General features: G+C 45.1%; 1 protein-coding gene across 5 annotated transcripts in view; it reads left to right on the top strand.

The window, feature by feature from the left end:
• The window catches only part of DAAM1 (dishevelled associated activator of morphogenesis 1), a 179920-nt gene that overhangs the window by 114389 nt on the left and 40246 nt on the right, over positions 1-25285 (top strand). For all 5 annotated transcript variants that reach the window (XM_084792141.1, XM_084792140.1, XM_084792138.1 and 2 more), the window contains exons 4-12: positions 6198-6269; positions 12367-12461; positions 14149-14482; positions 15467-15577; positions 15696-15799; positions 19254-19320; positions 19546-19663; positions 20023-20161; positions 20422-20480. In XM_084792141.1, coding sequence (XP_084648267.1) covers positions 6198-6269; positions 12367-12461; positions 14149-14482; positions 15467-15577; positions 15696-15799; positions 19254-19320; positions 19546-19663; positions 20023-20161; positions 20422-20480 — 1099 coding nt within the window. The remainder of the gene's footprint in view (positions 1-6197; positions 6270-12366; positions 12462-14148; positions 14483-15466; positions 15578-15695; positions 15800-19253; positions 19321-19545; positions 19664-20022; positions 20162-20421; positions 20481-25285) is intronic.

Here is a 25285-nt window from a genome sequence, read left to right as displayed (position 1 = left end):
ACAGATTCCAAGCACGTTATAAAGCGATCCTGATTCACAGCAGATGTGGCAGAGGGGAGAAGTGTGGAGAGTAATCGGTGACCATGTTAGACTCTTTCGTGCTTCAGCCATCACGGCCATCAGCAAGCTACTAGCGCCCCACACCCGCCCGTTCACCTGTACTGAGATGCAACAGCTCCGCTCATTTGCTTATGTTTCTGTTAGGGCTGCTTTCCTCTCACACAGTGGCAGATGAGCAGCTGTAACTTTGTCTTGTGCACAGCTTGAGTTATCACTGTTGGGCCTTTTAAAGCAGTTTGTTGACCCTTCACCCTGCTGGTTGGCCCACGTTCTGGCATGCTCTGAGAGGGCGTCATTGTTACTCTTTTTAAGATGGAAGAGCTACCATCCAGCAAGGCTGTTAGCAAGGTGTCCACATAGTGCATCTCCATTTCCTTAGAGCTCGTCCTTCTGTCCACTGGACCTGGTCTCAAGGTTGTCGCCAACTCTTGACATTCATTTGCGTTTTCTCAGATGCCTGGATCATGGAGGCAGACTAATGGAATAATCTTCATCCATCTGTCCTTTTCTGCCAAGTTTTCTGTTAAAAATTCTAGACGTAGAGTGGACTTACTTAGCATCCACTATATTCCTTAGTCTGTAGAACTGGGCTCATGAAGTTAGAGCTAATAATTTCATACAAGAAGGTGGCTATCTGTTCATTAATATGTAGATTTCTTAATCTTATGTTTTCTAATGGCATTTTCCTTACATATAGATCAGGTTTTATAGTTGCTAGTTGCCTTTCCTCTATAATGAAGACCATTGGAATAAAATTTGCCTTAGCTACACTGACACATCCCTCTGCTTGCGAATCTTTTGATTAAACTTTAACATGCCTCCACTCTCATTGGCACACTCAAGTTGAACTTTGCTAGGTGTTTTAGCCACTCTAGACAGGGATAGAGTGTGCCTGTTTTCCTTTCCAAACCTTATGGGTTGTCGGTGGGTAACTTGCAAACTCATGGCTTTCGTTCACTGGGTAAATGTTGCTTCAGCCTGTAGCTAGTGGTCTGCTGAGCAATTGTAGACCATACCCTTCGCAACTGATGGTTCTTTTGTACAACCTGATCTGGGCCATACTGATAACAACTTTCACTAAAGAAAACTCTAATGTACAGCACTTGTATATTACCATTTGTGAAACAGTGTTATTAAAGGGTCCTATAGTGATTTCAAAGAAATCTACCTATACTTAAAAACTTAATTTTGTAATTCTATTTTGAATTCTATTTATATAAGTGAAAGACTTCAGCTGTTAGCAAAGATAGATGGATGGGTGGGTGGGTGGATAGATGGGTAGATGGATGGATAGTCAGACTGGCAGACAATAGATAGATGAATAAATGGATAGAGAGCTAGATAGATATATCACAATTTTTCAAATATGTGAGTATGGAAGTTTAGAAACTTTTAATATGCTTATGGGTATATAAATCTTATCCCAAGTACAAAGTGGATATGAGGTTAAAGTGTGTTTTAGAAGTAGAAAGTCAAATGAGAGAGGACAATTGTAGATATTTGCTATTGGAAAAAGAAAAATGTAGGGAAGTAGAGGACAGAAACATCCCAAACAAAACAGGAAGACTTGTCTTAATGAAATCACAAGAGAGCAAAGACTTGGGGGGATACTGAATGACTGTGCGAGCGACTGTTGAAAATATTCAGTTCTGCAACTAAATCATTGGACAATGTAAAAAATTGCAAGTTCTTGATGTTTGAAGTTGAGGCATAGTATTAAGTACAGTGGAGGTTGTGTTTCCACAATCTCACTGTTAGACTCTTAGAGCTTGTAGGCTTCAGAGACAATCTGACCTTACTCTTCTATTTTGTAGAGAAGGAAAATAACCACAGACATGTTCACAATTACCACAATTATCAACCGAGTCAAAAATAAAAAAATAAAAATAATAATAAAAAAAAGGAAGGCTCTAGAATCCCATCTTCAGATGGCTTGAATTGATGGCCTTCCCATCATACCATCCATCTAAAAACAGATTTTTGAGGAAAAACAAAAGGAAAAAAAATAGCAGAGAATTAAATAAGTTCAACTACTACTGTTCTAATTATCTACAGGCCCTCAGAGATAATGGCCATAATTGTACATGTTTGTAATGTTTTCAAGAGGTAGCAAATGTTCTACTTTCATTCTGTTGTGTCAAATACCATAACAAGTCAATTTTGGAAAGGAAACAGTTCCTTTCCATTTGCAGATTACAGTCCATCAGGGAGGGTAGTCAAGGCAAGAACTCAACAGCAACTTAGAGGCAAGCCTACTTACCATCCGTACAGCATTACCTCAGAGCAAGTAACTCACTTCACAGGCAAAGAGGCATAATGGGTCTAGGATTGCTCAGAGAGTCACCATGACCATGAATAAATTTTAATAAATAAGAGGCTTTATTACACACTGGCCAGGACCATCTCCGAGACTAGAAATGCTCAGAGCATAGTGCTGAGTTACCTTAGAGGGTTATAAAGACAAAACTCACAAGACTACACACTTCCTGCCTACGTGTGACCAAGCACACATCCTTGCTTGTATACAGAAGCAAAAACACGTTGCTTGTTGTCTTAAATGAACAACAGCCCCCAGCATTCCAGGAAGTTATCTGCTGCCCTTGGGCAAGTGGGCCTTACAGGTTAGAGGCATTTTTGTTTCACAGGTCTCTTAAACACAGTAATTTAAAATTAAATTAGAACATAAGCCATCACAGCAATGCTGCAGGAACCATAGAGCTACTTTCCATATACAATACAGGACCACTTGCCCAGAAAATGTACTGCCCACAGTAGGCTGAGCAGTCCACATCAGTTAACAACCAAGGCCATCCCCCACAGATATTCTACAGGCCAGGTTGGTCTAGGGAATTTTCACCTGAGGTTGTAAGCTGAGTTCTAGATTGGGTCAAGTTGGCAGTTAAAGCTAACTAGGGCACAAAAATAGATTTTAATACGAATTGTCCCTTCTTTGGGTATACTAAAAACATTTCATATGAATCTAGGATTTGTACTTACTGGGGACAACTTCTCAGTGTCATGAACTGTAATCAATAACCTGTCTTGCGTGCGTACGTGCGTGCGTGCGTGTGTGTGTGTGTGTGTGTGTGTGTGTGTGTGTGTGTGTGTGTGTGTGTATTTTGTTTTTGAAATAAATCTTGCTGTGGTACCCAGATTGGCCTCAAATTCTCGATCCTCTTGCTTCAGTCTCCCAAGTGGTAGGATTGTAAATTTGATCTACCTTATCTCACTACAATAATCTTTCTTAAGAGAGGAAACAGTTCTTTTTCCCACAGACTACAATAAGCTAATATTCTTGCTTAGAGAAGTGATATAACAAGATTGGTAAGGAAGATGGCAAAAATAGGCTTAGCTGAGTGATTGAAGGAAGTACTTGTATGTAAGCCCAGGGTCCAGAATGCAGGGTTTACGTTCTGTAGAGAATTCCTCAAGAAGACTTTCTGTATTGGGGGGTGTGGGACAGAGCAGACAGGTCAGACAAAAGCTTTTTAGCTGTTCTCTGTGCACGGCTCATGAGGCTTGCTGTCTATTCATGGAGAGAGTGCACCCTGGTCCTTTCCCAGTACTGTTTCCACTCCATCCGCAGTGGCTTAGTCTTCTCTTGCCGCTTTTCTTCTTTGGTCAAATGATGTGATAACATTTACTATGAATCATGAGGCAGACTAAAGGACACGGTGATGCATGACATTCCATGTAAGCGTTTGCTGTTGCTTCCATCACACTTGACGTGCCTATGCAATCTTGGCGGTCATAACTACTTCTTCCATAGCTAAGTAACTGGACTGAGATGAGTGGCCCACAGGATACTAATGTCAGAGCAGGGCATGCTTTCTCTTAGCAAGGACATACTTGCTGCCAGGAAGATTGTACACCCTAAAAGCGTCTTCTCCTTGGCATGCCTCAGTGCCCTCACCTCTTTATAGGGTGCCCTTCAACTCCCACCCAGAACAGTTGCTTCCTTTTTTCAGATTCCTCAGTGAGAACTAGAGACTCTTACTCACAGAAGAACACTGGCTCAGACTTGTATTCCACCTGGCTACCTCTGCATACTTCCGTATGTGAGGACAGCGTTGCCAAAGGGAAGAGCTCTGAGAATCCCCCTGCCTCCTCCTACAAGAGTAGTATCAACCAGTGCATTCTCGCATGTGGCATGTGTGATTTTCTCAGCTCTGATGTGTGTAAAGTGAAAAGAGCCCATTTTGACTACAGTATATACTCTTAACTATTTGCATTATTAAAACATGTCAAAGGTGCAAAGTCTTCTTTCTATGCACTGGTCTTCAGTTCCCACAATAATCTCTGTTTCATATCCAGGAATAGAAGCCTACAACAGACAGGCTCTTGTGGAACCTTGGACATGGGACTTGATTTTTGTTTGCTTTGGAAATTTGCCCTGGTTTGGGGAGAACAGAAAGATCTGGCACCTTCATTTTATAGGTTCAAATACCATTGAATATCACTGAGGGTTTTGGCTTGTTAAATATGTTGGTAACAGCAGGGCTTTGCTAATTTTAATGCTCTTTTTAAGAGGAAAGCTGGGCTCAGCATTTATATCGCCACTCTAGCTCTTTTATTAACATGCTAAATTATAACCAAGAGCTGTTCTAAAAACTCATCAGACTTCCTGAATGTTTTAAATCACAAGAGTGTAATCCAGCCCAACATCAAAGCCACTGCTGTAGCCTTGGCCCTCATCTTCAGCCCTGCATCCCTTACTGCCCACTCGGGTGGCCCTGCAGACAGCCGCTTTCCTTCTTGTTATGACTGCTTGAAAATAGTTTGAACTGGATTTATTTTATCACACCTAAGTAGACCCACTTGGAAGTATTTACCTAGAGAAAGTGCACTGTTGGGGGGGGGCGGTATTAGGTGTGGTGGCTCACAGCGATAAGCTTAGTACTTGGAAAACTAAATCAGGCAGATCACTCTAAAGTTGAGGCCAGCGTGGATCACAGAAAGGGGGGCGGAGAAGGGAGAGATTTTAAAGATAAAGTGTAAGACTAAAATTAAAGGCTCTATCTAGAAATCACTCTCCCAAGGACCAGTATGTGTGTCCTTACATGTATGTATGTGCCTGTCCGGGCTGCCAAAACTAAGAGAACTGAAGCTGGGTGTAACTCCGTGCACATCACACAGCAACTGTGTACATGGCAATGCCTTCCCTCAGGGCTAACCCGTTCCCTCAGCATGCTCTCTGAATGTGAAGATGGAGAGCTACTGAACTGTTGTTTCTCAGCCCTGTTCACATGAACACCTTGCAGGCACCGCGGTGTGGAGAGATGATGGAAACTGAGCACAGTACGCCTCCTGGATGAGTTTGTTGTGTCTGTGCAGCATAGACTACAGCTGGCAGGCGTGTTGGTTCAGGCTTGTCAGTGACCCCCATTCACAGATGCCCCATCTGTTCTGGCTTCAAGTCACCCTGGGTTGTGAGACACATCTAGCTGAAGTGATTTGGGGATGACTTTCTGAAGTTCTTGGGTTTCAGTTCTTTTTAGGAGAGACACATTCTATTTTCTACCAAAACTCCTGAGCTAGCTCAGCAGCAGAGCTTGCCTGGGACTAACATGTGTCCCTTTCATTACCTCCCCCCAAGGTCAGTAACCTACTTTCAGCCACATCAAATGAAACCCTACTTCAAACTTTTAGTGCCTACTGGAATCTGAATAACTGAAAAAAATCTAGTCACCAACTGGCCATGTCTCTAGTCACTGTTAAGACAGGTCCCCTTCACTCTTGAATTTCATAGAGATGTGTAGTGCTGCTGTAGTCCTCAGTGTGCCTGGGACCTAGAATGCCCTTCTCAATGTCATTATGTCCCTAAAGGGAAAAACTTTACTCCCTGGTGTGACTCAGTTCTCCTCTATGGGTTAGACTTGTCCTTTTGTCACACCTGTCTCTCTGTCTGTCTCTGTCTCTGTGTCTCTGTGTCTCTGTCTCTGTGTCTCTGTCTCTGTCTCTGTCTCTCTCCCCACCCTCCCACTCCAAAGACTATCCTAGTCAAGTAGATGATCTTATACTTAAAAATAGGTATCTCCTGTATTCTAGTGGCTTTGCAGACCACTGTCCTGATGCATGGGACAGCATGTGTCGCCGTGTATGGCCCTTCTTACTTCTCCCTACTTTCTTTTTTGTAGGACCAGGAAGAAAACAAGGGAGCAACAAGCTGGCCTGAGTTCTACATTGATCAGCTTAACTCCATGGCTGCAGTAAGTATAGTTTACATTCTGTGACAGTTTAAAATCGAGTACAAAGTATAGAGTTGCACAGTGAGTTTGATTGAGTAAGACCTTCTGAATGCTGTTACCTTTCCAAGCTCTATTCCTATCACTCAGTGTTTGAGGTGTCGGGGACAAAGGAGTTGAAATGTTCCTTAACAAAGTGGCTTTTCTAGCATGTTTTCAATAGAATACACACACACTAAAATATGATTGGTTTTAATGTTATAAGAAGAAATATCATTTGAAACATGGCTTGTATTCAACTCGAACTTGCTGTGACTTATTTTCCAGAGCTTCAAAACACTACTGAGGAAGGTAGAATTGTCTAACAATAGAGTGACTGAACTGACCCTGCTTCATGCGGGTGCTGTTCTCTTTCTCACTGGGAACTTAGTTCCTTCCTGGCTTCTTGATTTTGTAAGGGGCCAAGAGGCTCATACACAGAATCATAAAGTGATTTAACAGGACAAAATAATCAGAATGTTCTCAGGGGTGAGGAATGCTCTTGTGCTTTTATCCATGGCTTTTGGGTTCAGCTATCAGTTAAAACTCGTTCTCAGTGTCTGAGTTCTGTCCTCTGAGCATTCCAGGCAGCTTGCAGATAATCTATTAATCACAGCCAAAATCCACAACAGAAAATAAGTCATCAGCCTTTGAGCCTTAATGGCTTCAATCATGTTGCCTCCAATGAAACTTGAAGGTTGACCACAGTCTTTGCCTCATGATTTTAAGAATGGGCTGTATTCAACTTTAAGTTTATAATATCAAATAGAAGGTAGCTTCCAGAATACTCACCATCCTTCCTGCCCTGACCCAGATCCTTATGGAGAATTCTCTTCTACTACCCTAAGCACTTTAATGTCATCTAGTGTTTTACTGCTGCTTCCACTGCCAAAGTTAAAAGCCCACCAGGACCCAGGAGCAGCCTGCTCCTCTTTAAGCACTGAAGGGCCTTGGCTTTCAGCATCGTCCTCTTTTTCCCTCTCTTCTTTTTTATTCTGCTGTTGTACCTTGAGTAAACGGCCTGTAGATGTGACCAGACTGTATAAATATAGACGACATCACATAAGCTTTTGCCTCAAGTGTTTCTAATTTAAAAGACAGAAAAGAAGAGATCCACACAACCCTGTTCCATACACTGTGTGCTGCAGCAGAGGTGAGGAAAGAGTGTCCTCAGCACTTATGTGAATTTGCTAATGGAGTGGGAGATTTCTGATGACTACCAGGGGTTTTTCTGTTCCACTGCCCAAGCAATAATAATTTGGAGCCATTCACCTTTTCTTGCATGTAGAGGTTGTTTATGAATTTTGTTCCTGACTATTAGGAAAAAGGAACTGTCAGGCAGACTGTCCTAGTGTAATTAAGTTGGCATTGTTTGATGTTCACAAGAGAAATGCTTAGTTAATCAGTTCTCTGCCCTGAATGGAGAATTATAATAAGTGTGAATTTTCCCCCCTTGGATGTTAGAACGTTCTATTAATTTGTCCTTTGGTGACTTTTGTGTCTAGGGTAGGCTTGAGTTACAGGGTCTTTGATAGCCAGTGTGTGGCCCTTCATCAAGCTCCCTTCCTCCTGTCACCTAAACAGCTCTTTGCAGCATCCTTGAGTGATCTGCACTTTAATTGTTTGGTTCCTAGTCCAAAGTCTTCCCCAGGACATCACAAGACTATTAGATTGTATGACTTTGCTGTCCTTTATGTGTCAGACACCTAGCTAAGCTTTGAAATGCTTCTTCCTTTATGTCTGAGGCATTATCTTTCTCATGTTAAAGATAAAGAGCATTAGCTGTCTGTGGGTTAGCCAGGTCTCAGAACTCTGGCATCCTTAAAGAAGCAAGGAGCCCTGCTGAGTTCTGTCTCTCGCCATCCTGGTTGACACTAATCCTTGTATAGTTCTGGGTGACATCTGTGCTAGAAACTCCCCCATAACACACAGTGAAACCTTGAGACATTGTCCCTGGGACAGGGATGCTACATAGTTCCTCCAAATCATTCACTCACTGCTCCAGGATCAGGACTCTGGCTGTCTGCTTAAGAGGCATTTGTCCACGTTGTCATCATCTGTCATCTGCAACATCAGTGGCAGCTACTACCATTGAATACAGCTCATATGACAGGCAGTGCTGTTTAAATCCTGACCCTTGCAATGCATTGCCCATGCTATTCACAGAGTCTAGTCTGGAGGGAAGTTACCTTGCCCAAGGTCATCAAATTAAGAAGTGGTCTTCTAATTAGGAATTTAAATCATCTGTCTGAACTCAAAAATATCTTGCAATTAGTCTCACATTCTTAGTTTTGAAGTCTGTGTGGTACATGAAAGAGACAGAGTGGGGGTGGGGACTCAGCCCTGCCCCCTAGAGCACTGTGGACTGACTGTTCTGGGGAAGGGAAGGCATCTGCTTTCTTTAATGCCTCTAGAGTCTGATAAACCAGTCTAGGTTAAGAGCTGCCATGCTTGCTGTGAAGCCAGCCTTTTGTGGAACAAGTTAAGTTACTTTACGTAAGCTCATAACAAGAATGCTTTGTTTTTTAAAGGACCCCTGAGTTATCTGTTGGCTCTTAAAAAGTCAAAGAACTGTATGATCCAGGGGAATGGCCTAACAGGTTTTAGGACCAGAGCGCTGGGTTTGCCTGGTTCACACCGAGAAAATGATTCAGTCCAGAGTGGTTGTGGTCCAGGCTGTGGACTGGTCTGTGGGCATTTCAGCAGCTTTCCCTGAAGGTCTTTGCCAGTGTAAGCAGATACTTAGGGCCACTGTAGCACCTGATCTGTGTGTGCATTGGTGCCTGCTACTGTGTGGCTTGGAGACCAACTCTGGCAGTGTAGGCCGTATCTCCGTTATCAGCTGTACGTCGCACTGGAAACTTGTAAAGCCTGAGCACTGAGGCTTTCTATAAGAAGCAGCGTTAGGGGCTGGAGAGATGGCTCAGTGGTTAAGAGCACTGCCTGCTCTTCCGAAGGACCCGGGTTCAATTCCCAGCATCCACATGGAGGTTCACAACTGTCTGTAACTCCAAGATCTGACACCTTCACACCAATGCCCATAGATTAAAATTAAATAAAATATTTTTTTAAAAAAGAAGAAGAAGAAGAAGCAGCGTTAGGATGGCGGCCTCATCGGTTTTTGTCACACTCGGACTGAAATCTGACAGTTTCACATTAAGGAATGGCCCTTCTGCTCTGAAGGGGATCCTCCCTGCGTTAGGAAAGGGAGTCCCGACATAGCATTCTGTAGCACTTCGTGAATCTCCCAACTTACTGCCCTCTCCCTGGGTGCAGAAGCCTCTCCAGGATTGCTAAAATACTGAGTAGAGAGACCTTCATTTAGGTTGGGGACCCACAGTAAAATATAGTTGAAGTTCGGCATGGTCTTATGAAGTTAGTCTCCAAAACAAGCTGTGAAACTCAGGACAAAGCCTGATGCTGAGCTGCGAATTCAAAGCAATCGCCGAGACTCTGAAGGAGTACAGCTGCCACTAGCGATCGGACGCCCTCCGCTAGATTCACACTGGCTTTTCCACAGGATGCCTCTCTCGGCAATTGGAGGAATCCATTGGCTATTTCTGTGCACAGCGTCTTCATCTATTGTCCCTTGGTGACAGCTGTCAAAACACATCACCAGCAAACGGATAGCTTTAGCAGAATAATAACAACTTAAAAAAAACAAAGATCCTGCCCCCCCAGCTGCCATAAATGACATTGGTTATCCGTTTGCTTTAATTCTTACACATCTTTCTCATTAAAAAATCAAGTTGGGTTTTAATTAATGTTTAGTTACTTCATGTTAGTGCTGTGGATTAATAATAATAATAATAACAACAACAACAACAACAATAATAATAGTCTTCCATAATGGTTTGTGGACCTGAGATAAGAAAGAAACACTATGACTGAGAGCCATGAGCCATGGATAACCATCAGGCTTTTCTCTCTGTGGAGAACCTCACTGTTGGAAGCCTTTGTCAGAGCTGAAAACATCTAAGGCCAAGGAGGCAGGGGTATGCATTCAGAGCGCAGAGGTAAGGGCCTGCAGCTCCATGGGTGATGGCTTCTGGATTAGGCGTGGGGTAGGAGGGGCTGTGCTGGCATAGCTGTGTGGTCATGGACGAGAGCGAGAACGAGTAAACCTTGAGAGTACTGTGGCTTTATGCCACCCGAGGACTCGGGAGACCATACCTTACCTTCTTTCTCAGTTGCTATGATAAAATACTCTGAGAAAAGCAATTTAGGGGAGAAAGTACTTATTGTAGCTCAAAACTCAAGGGTTCAGGCTATCAAGGGAGGAACATCAGAGCAGTGGGAATTTGAAGCAGCTGGTCATATCACATCTACACTCAGGAACGGAGAACAGTGAATGCCAGTCCTCAGCTTGCTGTCTCCAGCTACAGCCCAGGAGGCCCTGCCTAGGGAATTGTACTGTCTGCTGACATCAATTAATATAGTCAAGATAATTTCCCATAGGCATGCCTAGAGGCCTACCTCCCAGATGATCATAGGTTTCATTGAGTTGACATTTAATACTAACCATCATAGACACATAACACGTAACACACAACATCCAGATAGAGTGAAAGACCCTCTCAAGAGAATATGGCAGCTAAGGCTGGAGAGGTGGCTCAGAGGTTAAGAGTACTGGCTATTCTTCTAGAGGACCCAGGTTCAAATTTCCAGCAACCACATGTTGGCTTACAACCATCTATAACTCCAGCTCATGGGATCTGATGCCTTCTCCTGGCTTCCTCGGATATGGCACTCATGTGGCGTGCACATGCAGGCAAAACAACTATACAAATGAAATGAAAAAAAAATATGTATATATATATTTTTGGTTTTTAAAACAGGGTCTCTCTGTTAGCCTTGGCTGTCCTGGAATCACTTTGTAGACCAGGCTGGCCTTGAACTCACAGTGATCCACCTGCCTCTGCCTCCTGAGTGCTTGAATTAAAGGCATGTGCCACCACGCCTGGCTAAAAATAAATACTTTTTTAAAAAGAGAGAATATGGCCAAGTACTGTAGAGCAAGACACTCAGTAGATACTTTTTCCTGGCTTCATGGTACCTGCACCACACATACACATGTATAGTACACACACACACACACACACACACACACACACACACACACACACACACACGCAGTAAGTAAACGGATAAAAAACTGCCTTGCTCCTGCTGCATCAACACTGCCTGGAAATAGGCTTCCTCAGACCTACTGAGTCAGTCAGCTGGAGAGGCACAGCCTGAGCAGCTCTCTGCAGAGTCTCTCCACCTCCGTGTGTGTGTGTGTGTGTGTGTGTGTGTGTGTGTGTGTGTGTGTGCCTCCACCCATTTGTCTGTCTCTCCCTTCCTACATCCCTCCCCTGCCTCCCATACCTTGATTTCTGAATGATGTTGGGTCATCATAAGAACTTGCATTTAGCCGAGCATGGAGGTGCATGCCTTTAACCCCAGCACTCGAGAGGCAGAGGCAAGTGGATCACTGTGAGTTCGAGGCCAGCCTAGTCTACAAAGTGAGTCTAGGACAGCCAAGGACACACAGAGAAACCCTGTCTCGAAAAAACAAACAAACAAAAAAGAACTTGTATTTACCCTGGGAGTAGAGCCCATTTTAGTATCAGATTCTATTTAATTGTTAATTTTTTTAAAATCTGAAATAAAAAATCCCTTTCATCTTTACTCCAATTTCAGGTAACTCTAGTAGTCCTATGGAAAAGTGGCTGTGTGTATCTCCTGACCCTGTGACAGTTTTACTTTAGTTGCCAAAAGGTTGTACCTAGCTACAGGCTCAGCTTCCTCTCTGTCAAGTACAAATGGTAATATCTGCATCAGGCCATTGCAATACAACAATTATTCAAACATTTGTGTGACTTAACCTCTTCTAAAATGTCTAAAACAGTGTATTAAAGTGTCAATTAAAATTTAAAAATCTATCTTGTAACACAGACAAAACTTTACCAAATTCTTGGTGGTATTCTGTTTCTACTGGTACTAAATCTTCATTATAGATGTATGGATTTTTTTAATATAAATTATTTGCAATAATTGAATGTAGTAATGAAGAAGTAACTTCCATTTTCTCTTGTAGAGAAAATCTCTGCTGGCTTTAGAGAAGGAAGAAGAAGAAGAGAGAAGTAAAACCATCGAGAGTCTAAAGACAGCACTGAGGACGAAGCCCATGAGGTGCCTCCTCTGTCCCCTCCCCTCCCCAGCCCTCCCCTCCCCAGCCCTCCCCTCTCCTCCTCCCCCTTCCCCTCCCCTCCTCTCTCCTATTTGCTGCAACAGTCAAACCTTCCATGGACTCTTAAATTTAAAAGCATGTAACTGAACCATGGTAGCTACTCTGATCACTGGCCTTTGGTAAGTGCTTTCTTTCTTTTAAAGGAGAGGCTGAGAGAGAAAGCAGGAGAGAATGGCAGAGCACAAGGATGGCAAGGCCATTGTCCCTTGCTTTTGGGACTGTCAGTAGGTGGCTAGTTCCTCAAAGTGCTAAACAGTGTTGTCATAGGACCCGGCAACTGTCATACCTCCTAGGTATACAGACAAGGCGATGAAGGAAATTTACCTTCTAGGTATATAGACAAAGAAATGAGAGGCCTCTGAACACGTGGTACAAATGGTCACTGTCAGCTTTATTCAAAATGGGCTTTTTTAAAAGTAGAAACATCCCATATCCCCATCAGCTGACAAATAGATAACTAAAACATACACTGTAGGATATTTCTTGACCACTGAATTGTGCTCTTTAAGTCAATGAATTGTATGGCATGTGAACTGTATGTCGGTAAAGCTAGTATTAAAAGTAATAATGGCTACTTCTGCAAAGAATGAATTCTCTGGTAGCCAGCCATTTCTACTCCACCTTCCTCCACCTCCCACTAAGGTCTCCAGAATTTGGTGAGGTGTTGAGGTTCATTAGCACTTGTGCCATGAGTGAAGGGTCATGTGATTAGGTGGGATAACTAAAAATAACAATTATATTTCTTTAATAATAAAATGCGTACTTTAAAAAAATGCACGGATGCATGAAAAGCCCTGTGCAAGCATTTGACGGGGGTCACCCAGAGCATGGCAACACACCCCTCACTTCTCAGTCTGTTGTGAACTCTCAGAAGCCAAGGGGTATCCTGAGGTGAGGGAGCAAGGAAGCTCCTTGGATAGTCAGATAAAATAGGCTGTGTTACAGAAGCTGTCACATACACATGCATTGTGAATCCTCACGGGCTTCACAGTAGCAGCTATAAATAGTGACAAAATTAATTTACGGTAATAAGCCTTGGCTCTTCTCTGCCTTGTATATTAGGATTCCATGCAGCATGCCATATAAAAGAAGAAGTTTTGCTGTAAATGCCCTAGCAATAAGAGCGGCCATCTAGCTGATGAGCAATAGAATTGAGAGCTGGTGTTCTTTGACATGTAGAGGCCATGGTCAGGGCCACTGCATGCATGGCACTAGATGCTGCAGTATGACTGAGGCTCGCATAGGAGCGATGGTTTCCAGATGGCTCTGTACCTATGGCAGAGTGTTTGCTTGGCATGTGTGCAGCCTTGAGTTCAATCCCAAACACCAGGGAGAACAGGGAAAGAAAGAGATGCTGAGTGGTGGCTATTCCTAGCTCTGTGTGAAGCTGTGACCTGTGGTTGGTTCTTTGTTACTGGCTGAGACACGCTTGCCTCCAGTGGAGATTTTTTTTCACCATTAGACCATTGGGTCTGTGCCATGGAAGAGCCGAAGAATTACAAAGGCCTCATTAACGTAAGCCTTTGGGTTCTTCAGGCAGTGAATCCACTTCCTTTCCCCTGGGCTTTTCTATCAAGGATGGTTACAACAGCACAAAGGGCCGAATCTAATCACTTCCCTCCCTGACAGGTTTGTAACCAGGTTCATCGACTTGGATGGCCTATCATGCATTCTCAACTTCCTGAAGACCATGGACTATGAGACCTCTGAGTCTCGGATACATACGTCCCTCATTGGCTGTATAAAGGCACTCATGAACAACTCTCAAGGCCGGGCCCATGTCCTGGCGCATTCCGAGAGTATTAATGTAATTGCTCAGAGTCTGAGCACAGAGAACATTAAAACAAAGGTGGCCGTGCTGGAAATCCTGGGCGCCGTGTGCCTGGTTCCTGGAGGCCATAAGAAAGTTCTGCAGGCTATGCTGCACTACCAGAAGTATGCCAGCGAGAGAACCCGCTTCCAGGTAGGTGCCCCCCTCACCTGGGCTTTCTCATTCTCCTCACATTTATTTTACATAAACAGGCGCCTTTTCTGACCCTGGAGGGGATTGCTTGATAGTTCCTCCAGTAGTGACTGCCCACACTTTGTCTTCAAACAACCAGAGAATAGAATATGCTTTCTGCAGTTGATCAGTGTGGGGTCTAAGATATGCTGAACTCAAAACTGTGACCCTGAGCTGCAGTGTGTGTCACTCTTACAGAAGGCCCAGGTTAAGTTTTCAGCACCCACTTGCTGATTCACAACCATCCATAAGCCAGTTCCAGGACATCTGATGATTTCTCCCGACCTCTATGGACACCAAGCACACACGGTGCAGGCAAAACACTCACATAAAATAGTAATGAGTGCATTTAATACAATAAATTTTAAGACAAAAAGCTGTGGCAGCATCCTATAAACTACATGGCACACATCGTTTGAATCCACTGAATGGAAGGCTCCCTGAAAAATGTACAAGTTACCACCACTTTTTTAGGATTAAATTTAATGGTGAGATTATGTCATATTTTTATTCAAAAGTAAAAAGCAGGTAGAGACAAGGAAGCAAAGTTTCCTGTACTTTGTATGCACGTATTGTGAACACACCTGAAAAAGGGAATTCATAACGCTGATCCTGAGTTATATAGGAGGATCTGACTAGCAGAGATTTTAAAAATTAACCTCCTAGCATTAAAAAAAAAATATTCTTAAAATGAGCATAGGTGGAGTTGGCAGTGTTTTAGACCATGGTTCTCAACCACAACCCCTTCAGGGGCTGAATGACCCCTTTGGGGATTGCATATCAGATATTTACATTAAGATTCCTAGCAGTAGCAAAATTAGGTAGGAAGTAGCAGTAAAAATAATTTTATGGTTGGGGGTCACCACAACATGAGGAACTATTGAAAGGCTGCAGCATTGGGAAGGTTAAGAGCCACTGTTTTATAACCTTATTTTTTATTGGCAGACATTAATTAATGACTTGGATAAAAGCACTGGGCGCTATCGGGATGAAGTGAGTCTCAAGACTGCTATCATGTCCTTCATCAATGCCGTACTAAGCCAAGGAGCCGGCGTGGTAAGCAGTCTGTCTGCACTGGAGTTTTACCCCGATAGCATTGAAAAACACTTTTCTAATATGATGACTCTATTGTTGAAAAGCTATAATATGTGCTGTGTTATCCTTTTATTTTCAGGAGAGTTTGGACTTCAGACTCCATCTTCGCTATGAATTTCTGATGTTAGGGATTCAACCTGTTATAGATAAATTAAGGGAACATGAAAATTCAACATTAGACAGGTAAGTCTAACTCTTTCAGCTTGAGAGGGTCCGTGCGGTCTCCACCGTGTGGTGCAGTGCCAGCCCGCAGGCTGCTTCCAGCTGCCTGTCACATCAGGGGCTTGCCCAGCCTCTTGCTTCAGATTGTTATGTTCTCCTGGTAAAACTTTGTCAATAGGGGAAGCGGTGTGGCACGTAGAAAGCTCCACGCAGCCCAAGTCTGTCTGGCCATAGTCTTGCCTCCTATGTGTTCTGCCAAAGTCACTCACTGTTCCTGAGCTCTACTATTTTTAATGCCTATAAAAACGGTGAGAATGGCAATGACAGCTGGCCTCTGGTTCTGTCATGAGAACTGACTCTGCGCCCTGTGACATCACTTAGAAACTTTAGCAGGCATTCTGTGGAGGCTATTTTGCAGCCACTGCTAACTTCTTACCACTTCTAAGACATCCCCACCAGCTTCCAGATGTTTGCTGCCACCACCTTCTCCCTCATCTGTGCTCTCAGCACACTCTTGGCCTTGGTAGGCAGTGTAGGTACCGCACATGCTCTTGGCCTTGGTAGGCAGTGTAGGTACCCCACACGCTCTTCCCCTTGGTAGGCAGTGTAGGTACCCCACACGCTCTTCCCCTTGGTAGTCAGTGTAGGTACCCACACGCTCTTCCCCTTGGTAGTCAGTGTAGGTACCCACATGCTCTTCCCCTTGGTAGTCAGTGTAGGTACCCACACGCTCTTCCCCTTGGTAGGCAGTGTAGGTACCCCACACTCTCTTGGCCTTGGTAGGCAGTGTAGGTACCCTACACGCTCTTGGCCTTGGTAGTCAGTGTAGGTACCCCACACTCTCTTCCCCTTGGTAGTCAGTGTAGGTACCCACACTCTCTTCCCCTTGGTAGTCAGTGTAGGTACCCCACACGCTCTTGGCCTTGGTAGTCAGTGTAGGTGCCCCACACGCTCTTCCCCTTGGTAGGCAGTGTAGGTACCCTACACGCTCTTGGCCTTGGTAGTCAGTGTAGGTACCCCACACGCTCTTGGCCTTGGTAGTCAGTGTAGGTACCCCACACTCTCTTCCCCTTGGTAGTCAGTGTAGGTACCCCACACGCTCTTGGCCTTGGTAGTCAGTGTAGGTGCCCCACACGCTCTTCCCCTTGGTAGGCAGTGTAGGTACCCACACGCTCTTCCCCTTGGTAGTCAGTGTAGGTACCCCACACGCTCTTGGCCTTGGTAGTCAGTGTAGGTACCCCACACGCTCTTGGCCTTGGTAGTCAGTGTAGGTACCCCACACACTCTTGGCCTTGGTAGTCAGTGTAGGTACCCCACACGCTCTTGGCCTTGGTAGTCAGTGTAGGTGCCCCACACGCTCTTCCCCTTGGTAGTCAGTGTAGGTACCCACACGCTCTTCCCCTTGGTAGTCAGTGTAGGTACCCACACGCTCTTCCCCTTGGTAGTCAGTGTAGGTACCCCACACACTCTTGGCCTTGGTAGTCAGTGTAGGTACCCCACATGCTCTTGGCCTTGGTAGGCAGTGTAGGTACCCCACACTCTCTTGGCCTTGGTAGTCAGTGTAGGTACCCCACATGCTCTTGGCCTTGGTAGGCAGTGTAGGTACCCCACACTCTCTTGGCCTTGGTAGTCAGTGTGGGTACCCCACACGCTCTTCCCCTTGGTAGTCAGTGTAGGTACCCCACACGCTCTTGGCCTTGGTAGTCAGTGTAGGTACCCCACACACTCTTGGCCTTGGTAGTCAGTGTGGGTACCCCACACGCTCTTCCCCTTGGTAGTCAGTGTAGGTACCCCACACGCTCTTGGCCTTGGTAGTCAGTGTAGGTACCCCACACGCTCTTGGCCTTGGTAGTCAGTGTAGGTACCCCACACGCTCTTGGCCTTGGTAGTCAGTGTAGGTACCCCACACGCTCTTCCCCTTGGTAGTCAGTGTAGGTACCCCACACACTCTTGGCCTTGGTAGTCAGTGTGGGTACCCCACACACTCTTCCCCTTGGTAGTCAGTGTAGGTACCCCACACTCTCTTGGCCTTGGTAGTCAGTGTAGGTACCCCACATGCTCTTGGCCTTGGTAGGCAGTGTAGGTACCCCACACTCTCTTGGCCTTGGTAGTCAGTGTAGGTACCCCACACTCTCTTCCCCTTGGTAGTCAGTGTAGGTACCCCACACACTCTTGGCCTTGGTAGTCAGTGTAGGTACCCCACATGCTCTTGGCCTTGGTAGGCAGTGTAGGTACCCCACACTCTCTTGGCCTTGGTAGTCAGTTGTAGGTACCCTACACGCTCTTGGCCTTGGTAGTCAGTGTAGGTACCCACACGCTCTTCCCCTTGGTAGGCAGTGTAGGTACCCCACACGCTCTTGGCCTTGGTAGTCAGTGTAGGTACCCCACACGCTCTTCCCCTTGGTAGTCAGTGTAGGTACCCCACACGCTCTTGGCTTTGGTAGTCAGTGTAGGTACCCCACACGCTCTTGGCCTTGGTAGGCAGTGTAGGTACCCCACACGCTCTTCCCCTTGGTAGTCAGTGTAGGTACCCCACACTCTCTTGGCCTTGGTAGGCAGTGTAGGTACCCCACACGCTCTTGGCCTTGGTAGTCAGTGTAGGTACCCCACACGCTCTTGGCCTTGGTAGTCAGTGTAGGTACCCCACACACTCTTGCCTGGCTACCTTAATACTCAGCTGCCTTTGGCTTTGAACACCTTCCACTGGTTTTGTGATTGCATGTTTTCTTATTCTGCAGGGAGCCCCTTCACCTATTTTGCAGTTCTCTGACCATCCCTGCATTTTCCATCCTCCACACCAGTATATGTTGGTCCTCATAGGCTCCATCATCCCTGGAGAATGCAGGGTGGAAGATTAATAAAAATTCATACAAATAAATGAATGACATGAATTTTTCTTTTCTGATCTATAACTCAATGGGGTTTTTTTGTTTGTTTGTTTTTTCCATTTAAAGAGTTAGCAAGTGGAATCTGGGCATTTTTTAGATTTGATAAGCATTTAAATACTTGATAATTACCTATTGTGTACTGTACAACCTAGGTTTTCCTTTTTTCCCTCTTATTGTCTTGTTTAACTCAGATACATGTTGGTTTGTTGGTTTGTTTAGAAAGAACATGGTTAAGCAAAGTCATTCAAGTTTTGATACCATGCTTCTTTTGGAAATATCACTAAAAACCAGGAAGAGTCCTTTTTATTTTTCTTTGCTGGGCTGAACATCAACCCAGGGTCTTCCATGTAATGGCAAGTGCTCATGAGTAAACTGCATCCCTGCCTGGGGTTTCTTGAGACAGGCACTCACTGCTCAGCCCAGGCTGGGTTTGAGTTTGGGATGCTCCTATATCTACCTCCTGAGTGACCAGATTATGTCAATACCCCACCTCAGTGTGCCTTGGCCTGCACTCAACCTCTCGAGTCCTTTGTGCTGTGTTCATGAGATGTTTCACTTTTAGTCACTTCTGTTTCATTACCTTCCAGACATTTAGACTTTTTTGAAATGCTCCGAAATGAAGATGAACTAGAATTTGCCAAAAGATTTGAACTGGTATGTATTCTTACAGTTGTTCTGGTATGACTTATCACCACAGGATTTGCCTCTCAAAATGCATGCTCTGAGTCGGTGCGGGCCAGTGCAACCTGTGAGCAAAGTCCACATCCTGTTCTGTACCTAAGTGGCAAGATATCATGCTTGCCTTTTGCATGCTTTTCCTGTATCGGGGGAATTAAGAAAGTGGATGTCTGACTCGGCTTTGTTTTTCCTATAAAACAGGTTCACATAGACACAAAAAGTGCAACTCAGATGTTCGAGCTGACCAGGAAGAGGCTGACCCACAGTGAAGCCTACCCTCACTTCATGTCCATCCTGCACCATTGCCTCCAGATGCCTTGTGAGTGCTGTGACTGTGTGGGTGCCATGGAGACCTAGGCCAGCATCCACAGCTCTCTGTCTTCTCAGCAATACTAAGTCGATTGGGTGCATACCAGGGGGCCCAAGCCTCAGCTGTGTGGCTTCTCGGCATTTGTGTCCTCACAGGATAAGGACAGTTCTGAAATCCTCAAAATGAAGCGACCTATAATTTACTTTGATTTCAAAATAAATGCCTGCCTTACAACACATGTAGAAAGGGATCTGGAGAGTGCCTCTTGACCAGATCTGTGGCTCTGAAGGGGACCCGCTGTCGAAAACGACTCCTCCTAGTTTACACACAGTTTGAAGATTGTTTCCTATCCCTCTTTTCCTTTTTAGACAAGAGAAGTGGTAACACGGTTCAGTACTGGCTGCTGCTGGACAGAATCATACAGCAAATCGTTATCCAGAATGACAAAGGGCAAGACCCCGACTCCACGCCTTTGGAAAACTTTAATATCAAGAATGTTGTAAGAATGTAAGTGTCTGCTCATCTTGCTGCCTGTGAGATGAAGGTGGCAATGCAAGACACTCATTTTGCCCTCCTTCAAGTAACAGCCGAGACAGATGAAATGTCCTGGGGTCAAAGTGGGCTACAGATGAGCACACAGCACATCTACGTGGCATCTGGGTTTCACTGAGGACTCTATGCAGGATGCTGAGCGCGTGCCCGGGAGAGCACATTAGCAGTGGCCATGTTTTGTCTTCTGTAATAGTGTTCCTTTAACTGTTCTACAGGTTGGTTAATGAAAATGAAGTTAAGCAATGGAAAGAGCAGGCCGAGAAGATGAGAAAAGGTAAATGGCAAGGCCCCAGCAGCCGCGCCTCTGCTCGGGTGACCTGGGCTTGGGGACGCCACAGCACAGCTTCACGTTCACGGCTGCCCATCAAGTGGCCTTTCTTTTTGCATGTCTTAGAGCAATGTGCATTGACTTAAAAAAAAAATCAAACAATTTAGTTTTCTTGCTGTCTCCAGGGTATTTCATCCTTTTGTTCTATTATTTTATAAATCTTTTAGAAAATGTTATAACATTTGCTGTTTAGAATTCATTAATTGAAAATAAAGATTAAAGTGTGGGCTTTTTTTAGCATGCCCCCCTCACTCAGCAGGTAAAGGTACTTGCTGCCAAGCCTGACAGCCTGAATTTGATCCCCAGGACCCACATAGTGGAAACAGAGCACTGACTCTTACCTCTGTCCTCCACATATGCCCTCTACATATACACACACACCACACATGCACGCATGCACACACACACACACATAGGCACACTTCACATATGCTCTCTGCATGTACACACACACCACACATACACACGCACACACATAGGCACACTCCGCATATGCTCTCTGCATACAGTCATGCACACACACAAATAGGCACATTCCACATATGCCCCCTGCATGCACTCATGCACGCACGCACGCACGCACGCACGCACGCATGCACGCACACGCGCACACACACACACACACACACACACACACACACACACTTTTTTGTTTGTTTGTTTGGGCTTTTTTTGTTTTTCAAGACAGGGTTTCTCTGTGTAGCCTTGGCTGTCCTGGACTTGCTTTGTAGACCAAGCTGGCCTCAGACTCACATTGATCCACCTACGTCTGCCTCCCAAGTGCTGGGATTAAAGGCATGTGCCACCACGCCACACACAATTTTTTTTAAAGACTTAATATTTTTTAATATGTTTTATTAATTTATTCATATTACATCTCAATTGTTATCCCATCCCTTGTATCCTCCCATTCCTCCCTCCCTCCCATTTTCCCCTTACTCCCCTCCCCTATGACTGTGACTGAGGGGACCTCCTCCCCTGTATATGCTCATAAGGTATCAAGTCTCTTCTTGGTAGCCTGCTGTCCTTCCTCTGAGTGCCACCAGGCCTCTCCATCCAGGGGACATGGTCAAATATGGGGCACCAGAGTTCATGTGAAAGTCATACCCCACTCTCCACTCAACTGTGGAGAATGCTCTGTCCATTGGCTAGATCTGGGTAGGGGTTCGAAGTTTACTGCAAGTATTGTCCTTGGCTGGTGCCATAGTTTGAGCAGGACCCCTGGGCCCAGATCTGTCCGTCATGATTTTCTTCTTGTAGGTTTCTAGGACCCCCTGCATCCTTCTATTTCCCCGTTCTCCCTTGCTCCTCTCACCTAGAGTCCCAATAGGAAGTCTTCCCCTCTGTCCCACTTTCCTGGTAAGTGAATCTGGCGCTATCTCAGAAAACTGGGAATAAGGCTTCCTCAAGAACCAGCTATTCCACTCCTTGGAATATACCCAGAAGATGCTCCAGCACACAACAAGGACATTTGCTCAACCATGTTCATAGCAGCCTTATTCATAATAGCCAGAACCTGGAAACAGCCTAAATGTCCCTCAGTAGAAGAATGAAACTGTGGTACATTTACACTATGGAATACTACTCAGCTATTAAAAACAAGGAATTCCCAAAATCTGTGGGCAAATGGATTGAACTAGAAATGATCATAATGAGTGAGTTAAGCCAGAAGCAGAAAGAGTCAAATGGTATATACTCACTTATATCTGGACACTAGCCCAAGGGGCAGGTCCCATGAAAGTCTTCACTTACCAGAAAAGAATTTATTAATTTGGTATTTCTTTAAAACTGGTGAGCACCACACCCCCACTTTAAGTGCGATTCAGTTAAAGTATTTTGGGTTTGAATAAATACAACAAGCAGTCTAAAGTTTCTCCAGAACCTTAGTACAAAAGCAGAGGCACCCTGGTTCCTGTACTTCTGCTCTCTCCATGGCCTTAATGTGGCTCCAGTCACAGAAAGAGAAGTCATGCAGCAAGTCAGTGGCCCCTGTGGCCATTGATTCTGTGTCATGAATGTTAGCAGGCCAGCCACTATGGTATTGGACTATGCCTTTGATGTGATCAGCCTCTGATAGGAGAGACAGCCACACGCAGAAGCATAAAGCTCCCCCAACCCCTTCAGAAGCCTAACAAATTAGAGTCACCTTTGGGGAAATGGTCACCCCCCCCCCCCCACCTCACCACGCTGGATGATGGGCTCTCTTCCATTGGTCAAAGTCACTTAGTCACAGCAGTAAACTAGAGCCACATTACCCAGCACCTGATGCTCAGAAACAAGTGACCAAGAGCTGCCAGAGCCCTTCCTTTTCTCACACATTTCCTCAGAGCCACCAGAGCCCCTGTGCCTGCTATTTACCCACATTGCTCTCAAATAATTTTGTAAAAACTTATTGATTATTATGTATACATGTACACCTGCAGGCCAGAAGAGGGCATCAGATCACATTATAGATGGCTGGGAGCCACCTTGTGGTTGCTGGGAATTGAACTTAGGACCTCCGGAAGATTAGCCAGTGCTCTTAACCTTTGAGTCACTTCTCCAGCCCCTCAAATAATTTTTATAATACATTCCAGAATCCACTATAAATGGAAAGAAGAGAAGCATTGACTAAGAGCAAGATAAAAAGAGAGGTTAAGCCAGGGAGAGTGCAGACCGTCTTCTAGTCAGCTCCAGCTGCCCCGAGTTGTCTGAGGCCACCTCACTTTGGGGGTTGCCTTGACCAGATTGGCCTGTGGACATATCTTTGAGGCATTTTCTTGCTTGAAAATTGATGTAGGAGAGCCCAGCCCACTCTGAACAGTGCCATCCCTAGGCTGGTAGGTCTGAGCTGTATATGGAAGGAAGCAGTGAACCTGAGGGCAGGCCAGGGCAGGCCAGCAAGCAGCATTCTGTGGGTTCTGCTTGAAGCTCCTACCCAAGCTTCTGCAGTGACTCTCCTCAATAACTGATCGAGACCTGGAAATATTAGATAAAATGCGCCCTTTCTTCCACAGGTTGCTTCTGGTCATGCTGTTTTCCACAGCTACCCAAAGCAAATGAGAGCAGTCAGTGGGCGGATGGCCAAGATCTTGCTCTAGAGTGTGTAGGCTTGAGCTCACAGGGGAGAGCATTTGGGACATGAGATTTTGAGTTGCCCAGCCATGCACTTGGGGCACACCTAGGTGTCTCTGGTGCTTTGCATTGTACTGGCTTCTCAGTGGGAGTCTGAACTCCACCTCCTTCCTGTGAGCAGTGACTTCTCTTCCCTGCTGGAGATTGCTCTCACTCCCACAGCATGGGAGTGAACCTCACTCACAGCTCATTGTGAAGATTAAAGTTAAAATAAATGGGAAGTTAGCATAGTGTTGCACATGCTAATTCCACAACAACCATTACAGGGTTCAGTGGTAGGGTGACACAGGAGAAAGTCTCCAAGGTCAGTGGGAAGAATGAGGTGGTCAGTGAAGTTACAGCAGAAGAGAAGATAAGTTGTAGATAGAGTGAGTTCTTTTCTGGAAGCTTCAGCTGGCAAAGTTAGATTGGATTGTTGACAATGTCAATGGAGGAGACAGGAAGTTGCCTGGACATGTAAAAGTTGGACAATATTTGAGGAAGAAGTCCATGAAGCGAGCACAGGCCTCTGAGAAAGTATCCATAAACACTCAGTGAGTGGCTAGTACAGGATGTCAGCTTGGGAGATAGTTGCTAAGCTTGTACTTCCTAAACCTGCTATCACCTCAGGACCGTCAAGGAGCCTGTTCCAACCAGTTCCTCTGCCCTGCCCCCACCTACCATGCAGACTGCTTACAGAGGGATTTGGCTAGTGATCTTGAAATGTTAGACCTCTCACTGAAGCTGAGGTATAGCCAGATTTGTCAGCCGCTAATGAGGGGAAGGAACGTTCCTAATCTCTTAATTATCAGTGATGAATGAAGAGGAGATAAAGAAGGAAAATGCCAAACAGTATGGCTGTTTTAGATGTGGACGAGGAGTCAGGCATGCGTGGAGGGGGAGGTGTGATCAGAGGCTCTTTTTTTATTTAAAAGATGACAAAACTCAAGGATTTTAATGGCTCACACCTTCCTGCAAATTCCAAATTGGAGAGCCATAGAGGAGGGAGTGTCAGAAAGAGATAGTAACAGTTTAGATGTGTTATCAAGTTTGGAAGTAGAGACCAGCTGTGCATCGCTCAGTCCCAGTGGGTGGGATCCCTAGTGCATTTGCTGACATAAAATAAAAACCTGCAGCCTAAACTCCATTTTTTCTCTTTTCTGAAGCCCACCACTCCTGTCAACAGGCTTACGCTCACTGGCAAAATAAATGTTATTCCACTGACCTAGATGCTGCCGGGTCCCTTCCACACCTGGGGAAGTCATTAAACCACAGCTGAGAGTTATCTTTTGTCCTCTCAGCCTTGTGGTTCACATGCCTCACCAGGACTACTCCCCTTGAGATACTGACTATGGTGAGGATAGCATTCGCCTTTACTAGTTTTAATAATCACTTGCTAGAAGCATAAAATATTCAGGTAGCCTTCCTTGGGGGCAGGGAGACATAGCCCAGCTTCAGAACACACAGTAGGCCTGCCAGCAGCTCCTCCTCCTCCTGCTGCTGGTGGGACATGAGCCAGCTAGAAGGACTTTCTTTTGATTGTCATTTCCCCTAGTGTAGCTATTAGGCCACCTCTGTGACAGGATTCAGAATTAAGGCACCATTCTCTGGTGAGAAGTTGCTCAAACTTTTTTTTCTTCCCACTTTAGAACCTTGGC

This window comes from Acomys minous (genome assembly GCF_964271855.1).
Source record: "Acomys minous genome assembly, chromosome: 8".
NCBI classification, from domain to species: Eukaryota; Metazoa; Chordata; class Mammalia; order Rodentia; family Muridae; genus Acomys; species Acomys minous.
This window is presented reverse-complemented; position numbering and strand designations above follow the sequence as displayed.